This window comes from Zeugodacus cucurbitae, chromosome X (genome assembly GCF_028554725.1).
Source record: "Zeugodacus cucurbitae isolate PBARC_wt_2022May chromosome X, idZeuCucr1.2, whole genome shotgun sequence".
Taxonomy (NCBI): Eukaryota; Metazoa; Arthropoda; class Insecta; order Diptera; family Tephritidae; genus Zeugodacus; species Zeugodacus cucurbitae.
In genome coordinates this window covers 32,968,911-32,982,154 of record NC_071672.1, presented here as the reverse complement: position 1 = coordinate 32,982,154, position 13,244 = coordinate 32,968,911, and the positions used below count along the sequence as shown (strand labels likewise).

The 13,244-nt window shown below is 37.3% G+C and overlaps 1 protein-coding gene across 12 annotated transcripts in view; it reads left to right on the top strand.

Moving 5' to 3' along the window:
- Positions 1 to 13,244, top strand: part of LOC105220041 (epidermal growth factor receptor kinase substrate 8-like protein 2) — a 42,830-nt gene that overhangs the window by 29,179 nt on the left and 407 nt on the right. For 8 of the 12 annotated variants that reach the window (XM_054235597.1, XM_054235593.1, XM_054235594.1 and 5 more), the window contains 4 exons: positions 424 to 630; positions 690 to 750; positions 4,837 to 5,286; positions 12,907 to 13,235. In XM_054235597.1, coding sequence (XP_054091572.1) covers positions 424 to 630; positions 690 to 750; positions 4,837 to 5,286; positions 12,907 to 13,235 — 1,047 coding nt within the window. Of the gene's footprint in view, positions 1 to 423; positions 631 to 689; positions 2,321 to 4,836; positions 5,287 to 5,358; positions 5,516 to 12,250; positions 12,280 to 12,906; positions 13,236 to 13,244 lie in introns of those variants that run through there. The other 4 variants (XM_054235601.1, XM_054235600.1, XM_054235602.1 and 1 more) reach the window with 4 other exon arrangements.

Here is a 13,244-nt window from a genome sequence, read left to right as displayed (position 1 = left end):
CGAAAAAAGTCGAGGAGGTAGTCGTTCACTTTCGAACACATGTCATCAATTCTAGTGCTCGACAACATTATCGTGAAATTATCAGCGTAGGAGGTGACTGAGACTCCAGTTGGTAGTTGGGAGCGTTTTGAAATATAGACATTAAACAATAACGGGGAGAAGACAGTTAGGAGGGAGAGGAAGTCCTAATTTTTGACATCGAAACATTACGGATGATTTACGACCGATTAGATAATACAACCCTGGAGGAAGCGAAAATTGTTCAATGCCTTCTAGCAGAGAGGTTTTTGATTTATATAGGCCATGAGTTATCCGAACGTCGTACATTTCTGTCCCTGACAATTATTATTAAATTGAATTTACAAAAATCTAATTTACTTTAATACTTATGCCAGTGTCATTTATTAATATTGCCCTTTTCAGATTTTGGATGATACTCGAAAATGGTGGAAGGCTCGCAACATACGAGGTCAAGTGGCACATGTTCCACATACAATTGTAACTCCATATATCTACGGTGAAGAGTCTACGAGCAATCAGCTCTATGGGCAACAGCAGACACCGTCGTCTCATCTGCAAGGAAACAATAATTACACACAACCGAGGCAGGCGGCAAATACCAATCTCAGTGTAAGTTCAATTTGAATGAATGTATAACACCGTATCGTATTTATATCTATAATTTTTAGGATAATATCGAAGCAAGCCGTTCACATGACACTACCGACTGGATACGAAACAAGCATCTGGGTAAGAAAGGAGAGTTCAGATATTTTTAATATGCTGCAGCGTACATGTATACTCATTGCTCGTACTTATTGTCTGTCTTTGATATTTTAAGCCATGTGTTGTTTATACAAATATTTTACAAGTTAACTTTTTAACTTAAAATTAATTTGCTTGCGTTTATTTTGTATAAATATGTGTTTGTTAGAGTTAAAGTGTGTGTTGCAAATGTAGCAGTTGACAATGCATATGGGCAATTTAGGATATGTTGCATTTTTTAGAGACTTTACGAATATAAACATAAACTGAAACCATACAATTAATATATTGGATGAAGTTTGCAAACAGAAATAAAACGAACAGTGATTTGTCTTATACAAATATGGTATATAATTCAGTAGTAGTATTTGAACACTTACTTTCTTCACTCAGGATATTTGCACCAAGATTACTTTTTATCAATGTCATGATTGAAACAAATACAACATCGTGAAAAAGTTAGGGTTGTAAAGTGTGATCCAATTCGAAGTTCCTTACTTTTTTTTTAAGAAAACAATACAGATAATGCAAATTTAATGGGGAATGTTTATTTTCATTCGAAAGACCATTTTTTGGCATTTATTTTTTAAAGATTACCTCCTTAAAATTTTGGCCGCTGCTACGTCCCAGATGGTCCCATCCGTTGAGTCAAATTTTCGATGACTTATTTGAACATTTCGACTGGTAACTGTTGAATGACACGCGTGATGTTTTGCTCCGAGACCTAAATCGAAGCGGGATTGTCCGCATAGACATTACATATTACATATTACCACAGGAATAAGTGTAACGGTGTGATATCACATGATCTTGGTGGCCAATCGACTGGCCCAAAATATGAAATTATCTGCTCTCCGAAGTGTTCTCTCAATGAATCCATTATTATATTCAAACATTCGGTATCATGACGCGATAATTGTCGCCATTGACTGTTACGTTCTCACTGGTATCATTTTTGAAGAAAATTGTACCAATGATTGCACTCATGTCCATTGAGCCAGAAAAGGGCCTCATATCTGAACAGAATTTAACTCGAAAACGTTAAACGTTAAAAAAAAGAAGATACTTTGAACTTTTTAAGAGCCAATAGAGCAAAGCGATCTGGGTTGGGAAGGTCGAGCGGTTTCAGTTCGTGCACAAGCTGTTTTTCATAAGTCTTTTCATGATGAAATGCTAAACAATACTAAACAAAAATAAAATGACAGCTTAGCAAGACTCAGGCGTGATCTGTAAAAAAAAGGCATTGAAGAAAGTACCCCTGCTTGGATCACCCTTTATAACCAAAAAACAGAGAGGTTCCCTACTACGAGTGTGTGTGCAATAGATACCTAAGATTTAGACATTTTTAGCTTCGATTGAAATTTTGCAGATCTAGTTTAAAACATTGCTTTCGCTTAATTTCCTTTGTGTCAATTTAATTACATATGTATCTTAGCGCAACACCCTATTTGTAATTGAATATAATCATGTGTACATTTCGTTACCTTTTCATAGCTGAGATCTGACTATACTTGCTTAAGCGTAACGTAAGCGTACGTTAGCTTTTATAGCTAATGTTATAAAATACTAAATTTGCAAATATTTATAAATTATAACTACCGCCTTTCTGCTATATAAAACTAACGATTTGTAGTAATATATCGAATGATGTAGCAATGAAAGACAATTTACTGCTACTGTTCTAGAAACATGCACATACATATGTTTGGTATATTCTTATTATATTATATTGTCATTAGCTATTACTTTTTATTTACTTATTATTTTATCTATTTGGTTGTAAAAATTAAATATTAAAAAATGCAAAAGTAATAATGTTTTGCAATTTCTTTAAATAAAATATATATTTTTTTTTGGTTCATTTCGTTTATATGTATAGCAATGAGTTCGCCGTCCACACCTCCCACTCACTCAACTCAACTATTTGATTTTACTGCACGGTTTGTTGACATAGTATCTGCAAGTTTAGTTTATGTTGTTGCTACCAATTGCACCGGATTTATATATCCTAAAAAGTTCAACACAATTTGATATTTGTTTTTATTTCACTACTTTGGTTGCTAACTATGCACGTCGAATTCAAGGCTGGCGTTACTACTAATTCACGTTGGTTTACAAAAAAAGTGATCAAGCAATAATGACTCAGTTGTCAAGAAATATGTTATTTAGCGCTATTTTGAACAGGAAAAAAAAACATCGAAACTACTGTAAATTCTCAGGATTGTTTTTAACTTGGTAGATAGCAGTATAGCAAAAGCTTTAAAAAATTTATACCGACCGTGAATAACCCCTAAATTTTGGGTATTACCTTCAACATTCTGCACTCCTTATACGACAGCGATAATGACAAATGCACAGAGTCACAAGAAAGTCCTCAAGTAGCTAGCCGAGTAACACTTGGGGAAAGGACAAAGAAATGTTGCTGGCCACTTACAAGCTGTCGTTCGGTCGGTCGTCAATTACGCGGCACCTATATGGTCGCCTGGATGCAGTGGAACGCAGCAGAGGAAGATACAGACGTGCCAGAATATGGCACTCCGGACAGTCACAGGATGCTTCTTGATGCCTCCTGATGCACAACTACACCACGGGACCGTTATGCTACCTGTAAAGGAACACTATGAACTGCAGCAACTCACCAAGCAGTTTCTAGTAGGGTGTTTTCGTAGGAAAAAGTAGTAGCAGTCATCCGCCTCCCAGGTGCACCAAAAAGTCGCTTCAATACGTCGACGACATCAACAATACGCCGACTAGACTGCGGACGCGGACAGTTTCAGGCACGCCTTTAACAACATTTAAAACGGAGAATATACAGTATGTCAAGAAAGTGTTTTGACAAAAGAACATATTTCTCTCATTATGCCATTGCATGCAGTCCCCGCATGAAATTAGTCACTTCTTTGCATACCCATCGAACCCGACTCATCTAAAATCCCTCTGCCTTTGGTCCGACCCTGTAGAAATAGTACGTTTCCTGTATCTACCGTTAGATGACCTGGATAATCGTTAAAACAACAATAACAAAACAAAACCTCTAACATTTTCGGGACGATAATTTACTGTATTTATTTGCAATGGTATAAAATACATACTGTCTATTTATGATCTTGCATGGCGGTTATACATATCTCTGTTATATTTTTTAGCAACATTTCAATCTGACCGTTTCAGTCTTCGCAATTTCGTAACATACGTATCGTTAAAACTCACTCAAACCACTCAACTATCAAAGTCGAGGTGATTAAGGCTGATACGGATGATATGACATTGACACGGGAGTCGTAAATATCTCTATCTCTGGTCAAAATCTCCTCAATACAGTCCACTGTCAAAGTCGAGGAAGTTTTTACGTTTGATATTGCGCTCTTACTTCCACTGACAAGAGAGTCGTACATCTCTTTTATCTCTGGTCAAAACATGGTTAATCGAGCCAACTGTCAAATTCGAGGAGGGTTTGACGTTTGATACTGCGCTCTCACTTTCAATGACATGAGAGTGGTAGATCTCTTTTGGTCAAAACCTGCACCATCCAGTCATCGGTCAAAGTCGAGGAGGTTCTAATGTTTGATATAGCGCTCTCATTCCAATGACAGAGATTCATACATCTCTTTATCTTTGATCGATAGTAACGCAAACACTCTAGGAATTGCCTGACATTGATCAAATGCAATAAGTATAAGTATTTTTTTTTTATTTCCATCGGCTATCTCGAACATGGTAAAACAATCAAATAGAAATATGACTGTACATTATTGGATCGAATATTTTCAGCTCATGTTGTAGACGTACATACTCGTAAAACAAAATGTATCCAGCATAAGAAGAAACCATACCTTAAAAGGCAGCTTGTTAGTTTGTGCTTTAGATGTTTGGCTTTGAGGTGATAGTAAAACACTTAAGTCAAAAAATATTCGTGTTCTTTTTTTATCATTAATTTTGACATAATTTTTACTCAATAAGTACTAATAATACGTTTTGTAAATGTATACTGTTTATGTAATTTACTTAGTTTATAATTCAATTTGTTCATTAAACTTATAAATGAATAAAAGTATGTTTAATTGACAATAGCGAAGGCCGGCGAAAACTCTGCTCATCAACAGCCGACACAACAGTTTAAGCAGCAATCTGTTAAAAATAAAGACAATTCACTATCAAAACAGCTACAGCAACAACATCAATCAGACAACGAATATATATATTGTCAGCCATACATAATTATTCCGCCGCTAAATAAAAATTCTCTGGTAGAAGAAAAACATGATTATAATGTGAAACACAGACACGTTGCCGCGTCACAATCAAATTCTGCATTGATTAATGTGCCGGCAGCACCGCCGTTAGTTTTATCTACCACTACTAGTTCTAATAACTGTAAACCTAAACAAAACAATATTTACAATTCTGTTAACAAACCACGGAAAACTTTTCCCGACGTAATTAACTCTGCACAAAATGAGCAAACTAATAATATTAGCAATTCTGAAGGAGTTGGCAGCTGCATGTATGGACAAATAAACGGTAATTAATGTCAAAAGCAATGTATTTATGTAGTAGTAAATGTATCTTCATCCGTATATAATATGTATGTAGTAGTAGTATATGAACAATGGCCAACGCTAGCAGACAAGATTACGACACAATGACGTCACACGACTCAGAATGACAGCAGGCAACAACAACAGAACTTTAAATAATAATAAAGCACCATCGTTCTCTTCGACTTTGTCACTTTCACTTTCTTCGGGACTGAACTATGGACTACCTATTTCGAGGTAAATTAAACAGAGGGTTCCAGAGGATGGTGTCCTCTCCTTGATACTGTTTAATTTCTTTATTTGTAAACTCCATCAACCATCAGAGGAAATTTCAGTTACATCCTACGCACGATAATAACGGCGGACACTGGAATTGATGGTATGTGTTTAAAAGTGAACCACTAGATATAATTTTCTCGCTTCTTCTCTGCGAGGAGCCTGGTACTCTCTCCTTCTAAATCCACGGCGACCTATTTGTGGCGTATTAAATTGCTCGCCAAGCAGACCAGACTGCAGACGCGGACTCAATTCACAGCGCCTATAGCAGACAATGAGCTCGGATCGCTAAGTGAAACCAGAGTGACCATTGCGCAACCTCGTTCTGGATACTGTAGCAGGTTAAACTCCTACATATCTCTATTTAACACCCATTTCCCTTTGGTCCGACACTGTTGAAACAGCACGTTTCAAGGGTGTACCCGCCCTTTTGTACCACTGTGCAAAAAGCTTCGACATTTTTCTAATTTGCTTGTTTTGTGTTTCTGATTTGCATGACGTCACAGCAAAACCAAAAATGCTAGCGCTAAACCTATGTCGTAATCTATTCCTCTATTATACTTGGTTCATGTCCATAACAGTTCACTGTGTTGTAATTCAACACATTTTTTAAGTTTATTTTTAAATTATTTACATGGTTGCATATAAGCTTATATTCAAATTAATATTTGCAATATATTTGGAATATTTAAATTTATAATATATTTTTTGTACAGTATGCAATATTCATATTCGTGCGCTAGTAATTTTACTATACTAACACCAATCATTCAGCATTTAATGAAAACATTATATTTAAAGTTGTATGTACTAATATATTCCACATTAGCAGCACTTATTTAAATGTAAATTTTTTTATATTTAAAATGGCAACTAAGTCGAAATTTGTAAGCAATATTCATTTCATGTGCCGTTACATCGAAATTTGTCAATTTCTGTCCGAAGTATCTCTTGTTTGTTCTATTTTTTCTAGTGTGCTATATTTTTGAGAAAGAAGTTAAAAGTTTAATGGGTGAATAAACAATTAAAATTACAAGTTTAGTTATAAATTTACATAAAGAAAGAACATTTTTTCAAGAAATCGGAAAATGTGTGAAACGGAGTTACGGAATTGAAACGGATTGAATAGTGAACAATCCATTATTAAAATAAAGGGTGATCCATTTCAACGTCCTTACTTTTTTAAAGAAAAAAAAACACAGAAATTTCTAATTTAATGGGAAATATTTATTATTTCATGCGAAACAGTATCTATTTCGAATATTAGCCGCGGCTACGTCTCAGAGGGTCCATTCGTTGAAAACAATTTTCGATGATTCGTTCGAGCATATAAACTGGTAACTGGCGAATAACACTCGTGATGTTTTGCTTCAAGGCCTGAATTGAAGCGGGATTGTCCGCATAGACTTTAGACTTTACATATCCACACAGGATCTTGGTGGCCAATCGACCGGCCCGAAACGTGAAATGTGTTCTATTAATAAAACCATTGATTGATGCAATGTGTGGGAAGTGGCGCCGTCTTGTTGAAACCAAAAGTCGCCGCGATCACGAGCTTCCATTTCGGGCATCGGCCGTTAACATGGTGCGATAACAGTCGCTATTGACGGTTACGTTCTCACCGGCATCATTATTTAAGAACTATGGATGATTCCACCAGCCCACATACAACACCAAACCGCTTTTTTCTGAATGAAATGACAGCTCTTGAATCTTTTCAGGATGTTCTTCGCCCCAAATGCGTCAATTTTGTTTGTTTACATACCCATTGAGCCGCATCGCTGAACAGAATTTAACTCAAAAACGTTGGATCTTCATTGATCTTTTCAAGAGCCCTAGACCAAAGCAATGTCACTTGGGAAGGTCGAGCGGCAACTTCACATCGTGCACAACCGTATTTTGTACGCTTTCAATTTAAAATCTCTACGTAAAATGTGCCAAGTTGTTCCATATATCAGTCCGAGTTTCTGCGAACGAAGCCGAGGTCTTAAGTTTAGGGAGATGCTTCATATTCCATCAAAATAACGACCCCAAGCATTAGATATAAGAATTTGGATATTGTATAACTGAACAATTCGATTTTGACAGAGCGTTCCGAATTTAAGTAGTACTCTCTGTACAATAAAATTTCACAACAACAATTCAAGTAAATATTTTGATATTTGACGTAAAGTAGCAGCTTTTATTTAGGGATGCCGCATCGACGTTAACGCTGAGCGGTTAAAAAACGTTCCGCTCAACGCTTTTATTTAGGGAAGGCAGTTACTCGTTCAAGAAATTGCTTTCAAGTCACACTTCTTTACTCCTTCACTCTCATTTCGACTTGAACGCAATTAATTTATTTTATTTTATTAAGGTGACACCCATATATTCGGCATAATGACCACTAGAATAACGAAAATCATTCACCTATTTCACAATTTTTTTCTACCAAGCCACATTAGATCCATGATTATACTTTTATTTTGGTTCACTCTATAAAACCCAGCAAACGTTTAAGAATCCTAATGGCACAGAGGCACTATATTATAAGGAAAATATTTCCCTCGGCTCCTAGAAAATATGTGAAAGATTTACGGATAATAAGGGTTCAAATTTAGCCACAGTCATTGAGGTAATCTTGTTCGATACCAGGGGTCTTGAAAAGTTATAGCCAGATTTTGAGTTTTTTTAAATGTACAATGTTATGTAAAAGCATTATACACTGTGTAACATGTTGCGGGAATAAAACAATTGATATTTACTAAATTGGTTAGAGCTGGTAAGACATGGTCAATTCGCTAAAATTCCTACCATCAATCCCAGCATTATGTCACAGATTTCGTTTTTTTTATATTTTTGTTGACTTTGGGAGTGGAGTGAGAAGAAGAATTGAATAAGACGTACACCAGATCTACTATGTCTCAAGAAAGATTAAATTGTTTAGCAATCTTATCTATCGGAAAAGTGTTTGCTAATCAGCTTGACTTATTGAAAACTATTGAAAATTTCACTCAAACCAAAGCACGCAAAGTAAGTTTCTTTCAATTGATTTTTTTTAAATTTGGACGATAAAAATTTTAAAATCCAGAAATTTTGCATTACATTAGGCATCCCCAAAAAACAATAGAGACGAAAATTATTTACAAAGGGTGCCACATTTCATTTACGCGTCGGACGTTATTGCATCTTTAGCCAGCTCTGTCAACAACGCACAAAAATACATCAGTAATTTTTAGTCGATTCTTATATCATTATTTTTTTATATGTACCGTTTTGTTCGACAACTTGTTGAGACTTCGAAGATAACTAGTGAGTTTGTTTTACGTGAGTACATACATCGGATCAATACAATGCGTTGATCAACGCTATGCACTTTCAGTACCAATTGGCGTGTGGTATGGACACACTTATGCTACCTTAGTAGGGCCGAGGCCCATCTGAAACCTCTGCCGTGCTTTGGGTCCGGCACCCGGTTGCCTTGTAACTCCACACCGAGTAACCAAAGGCCCTCTGCCTGCATTTAGGTTTTGAAACCACAGCCACCACGAAACTCCCCGAAGGAACAAGCCATTAAGCAGATTAGAAGCAAAGCTCCCTGGGCTCCTGCTGCCCGTGGTACCAGGTTAAAGTCTCTGGTAACACCTTGTAGCCGAAGCTAATACCAGTTGAGCGTTTCCATAGTGCTGTGCACTGGTGGACAATTATGGCTTGAACACAATTTGAATTCTTACCCCAAATTTTATACCTGGATAGGGTTCTTGGCTGCGCTTTAAAAAAAACCTGGTCGGGTCAACACTTGGGATTATTAAAGAGAAAGAACTACTTTCTGCATGAGCTTATCAAGCACGATTGCGGTTTTTGTATTTGGGTTAAAATCCTTCCTTTTTATTTAGTTTGATCCTTCTGTAAAATATGAACATGGCAACACTTATTTTTTGTCAAAATGCAACCATTTCGTTATTGTGATATTGATAAAACTGAATAAAAATTAAAATGCTTATTTAAAACAAATTTCGTAATAATTAATATCAAATAGATATGTAGAAACAAATTAGTGAAGTGTAAACATATGCAAAGTGCAAAATATATGTGAAAAGTTCAATATACAGTGAGAAATAACGTGTTAAAAGTGTAAATTATTAAACTTTAAGTGTGAATATCCCCTTTTCCAACCATGTCCATTTTATCCCCGAAAGCCTGGAATAGTGTACTAAAGCCGACCCCTGCCGTCTAATTCTATGTGCATTAGCATTTCTTAATGCCGATTACTTTTGCTCGTCTGCTTTTAGTTTTACTCTGTGTGTTTTAATTATAGCTGTCATCGATTGGCTAACCCGGACGTTACACGGGAAAAAAATTGCTTTCAAATTGCCACACACCCACACCTTTTTATTACCACACTCACACTTTCCGAACTTGAAAGCCATCTTGCTCTCAATTTTTGCGAGCAAGAGTTGATGATCAATAAATATCAGCTGAGTGTAGAGCTCTCCAATTTTCAAATTAGAAGTATTAAAATTTTAAAATTAGTTTTAAAAAAAGTTGAAATAAGTGAATTCCCTTTCACAAAATTGTACACAAACAAGATTGATTTACAAATAAAGACTTATGAATCCATTTTGGCGATAAATGAAAGCAGTTTCCTTGACGACGGCATCTCTGTAACAATAATTGAATAAAAAGTTGCCTGCAGCCTATGTCACGGTTTTCAATTTATGCCAATTTTGACAATTAATTCGTGTGATCAACTTGAAAGTAAGTTCTTCCCCGTGTAACCTCAGCGTAAGCGTTATAGAGAAGCCAAAAGAACGCACTATCCTGTAATTAAAACAAGCAGGCAGCACTTTTGGTGCAAGCCTGCGCTAAAATGTCGTCTTAATCATGCGCAATACTGCTGAACCATTTTCTTAGGTGGAGATATACTTAAATCTGCACAAAAATATTTATTTATCTCTTTGTCTCGAGCTGCGTCTACCTTTTATTTAATAAATTAAAATATATTTCAAAGTAAAAACAACAAAAATATTTATTTGTCTTGTCATTTTTTTTTTCGTAAAATGTGTTAAAGTGTGTGAAATTGCTGGTTGAAATTTTTGATTTTTTAATCTTTAAAGCCAAATATCTCGAAAACTAGGCGTCTGCGGTACCTATAACCCCGTATATTTTTTAATCAGGAGGACTTAGTCTTTCCAACGATACTTTCAGATCGTCAAAGAAATCGGAATTGTGCCCATATGTATCACACCTGTCACCTGTCATACTGCACCCCCCGGTTGACAAGGCTAAAAGACGTGTCACCAGACGGCTGCGCAAAATGCCAAACAACGGCGCGCCACTTGTTTTCACCAGTGGGGAGGTTCAGGAGGTCATCAGAAAGACCAAGTCCTCCAAAGCCATCGGCCCTGACGGAATCAACTCTCTGATGTTAAAACACCTAGGTTCAACGGGAGTAGAATTTCTCGCCAAGGTACTTAATCTGTCGCTAACCACTCTTAAAATACCCGATATGTGGAAAATCGGAAGAGTGGTTGCACTACTGAAACCTGGGAAACCCGCCAACCAAGGGGAGTCCTATCGCTCGATAACTCTCCTTTCCCCAGTAGTGAAGACACTTGAGGCCTTACTGCTCCCGACACTCACATAGCACCTGAACCTAGCTAAATATCAACATAGTCTCCGTAAAGTGCATAGTACCACCACAGCACTTAGCGTCATAAACGCCCAGATAGTTCATGGTCTAAATCAGAAACCACCCTGTAAGAGAACCGTCCTAGTAGCGTTGGACCTGTCAAAAGCTTTTGACACGGTCAACTTAACAACGCTTCTAGAAGACGTCGAACAAACAACACTTTCTCCGGGGCTGAAGAGATGGATTATGAACTACCTGAGCGGTCGACAATCATCGGTATTATTTCGAGGTAAAACATCGAAACTTAGGAAAATTAAACAAGGGGTTCCACAGGGCGGTGTCCTCTCCCCGTTACTGTTTAATTTCTATATCTCCAAACGTCCTCAACCACCAGAGGGAATTTCCGTTACCTCTTACGCAGATGATTGTACGATAATGACGTCGGGCACTGGCATCGATGACATGTGTTCGAAAGTGAACAGCTACCTCCTATTAAGGAGCATAATGAACTGCTTAGCAAGCAGTTTCTACTTGGGTGTTTTCGTAGAAATCACCCATGTAGTCACTTGCTGGAAGCAGAACCGCCCCCTAGGTGCATCAAGAGATCATTCCTACAACACGTCGACGAACTAAACCCTTATACCGACCAGACTGCGGACGCAAACAGTTTTAGATCCGCTCTAAACGCCATTCACAGTGGAGCTATCAACACTTTCATTGACTCCCTTCCAGTGAATGGCGTCCTTGGAACCAAACCACCACCTATAGCAGACGAAGAGCTCGAGTTGCCACGTGAAACCAGAGTGACCCTTGCGCAACTTCGATCTGGATATTGTAGCAGGTTAAACTCCTACTTATCCAGACTGAACCCCGACATAAAAAATACATGTCCCGCATGCAACAAGTCCCCGCATGATTCTAACCACCTCTTTGCATGCCCAACGAACCCTACTCATCTAACACCCCTTTCCCTTTGGTCCAACCCTGTCGAAACAGCACGTTTCCTGGGCCTCCCGTTAGATGATTTCGACGACAACTAGATTTATGCTCTTCTTTTCAGGCAGGGATAGATAACCGCTACAACAACAACTCACCTGTCACCGCATTCAAAATCGAACTTGTGGAGATGCTCGAAATACGCAGTCACGTATATTACGACGCATTCGCATAGGCAAGCTATATAGTTTAGCTTCACGGAGTTTCAGCTTAAGTGCTTCAGTCGAGTTCTAGGTAGATTATTTAAGTCTAAATTCGATGTTTATATGTCACGTGACATTTTTTTATGTATTCGATGAGCAAAACTGGAAATATAGAAATAAACATGAAATTATATATTTTGGATCTTTAAGTAGTAGATATTCAGCATTTGTCCAACATTTAGTCCAGTGGTCGGCCCTGTTTGGCACAATTGTGGCGAACTTACATCACACGTACGCTTACGCCTTATCGTTCAGTCGTTGTCGAACCAGCATGTAATGTAAGGTTCCAGAGTTCTCACTGGGTATCTTTCATTTCGTGCTCACCTACACAGTCAGAATTCCTCTCGTGCCGACCACTGACTTAGTCGCTACTTAGAATAAGCTGGTAATAAATTATATGTCTTTCATTCATATTTGCAATTTTACAATATCCATATATGTAAGACATATGTAAAATACAATATTTTCTATATATTTAATTGTACAGACATTTAATTATTTCCATTCTTTTAATAAGACACCAACAGAGGCAAAAGTAGTGAACTCAGTACATCTAATGGTTCGATACAAGACGAGTTACGCCAAGTCCTGCGAATGCGTGAGAAGCGCAATGACTTAGAAATACATAAGACGTTGCCGATTTACATCGATCAGTGGTCTAATAATAGTGACGTGTTTAACTGGCTAAATGCAAAAGAGTTCTCCGCGGATGTTGTGAAACGATTTGCTGAATATAATGGTGAACAATTGTTTGCTGTACGGGTTGAAACATTGATACAACTATGTGGTGTGAAAGAAGGGCGGCGACTGTCATCACAGTTAAACCTGCAAAAAAGCGTATCTGGTGTAGGTGTA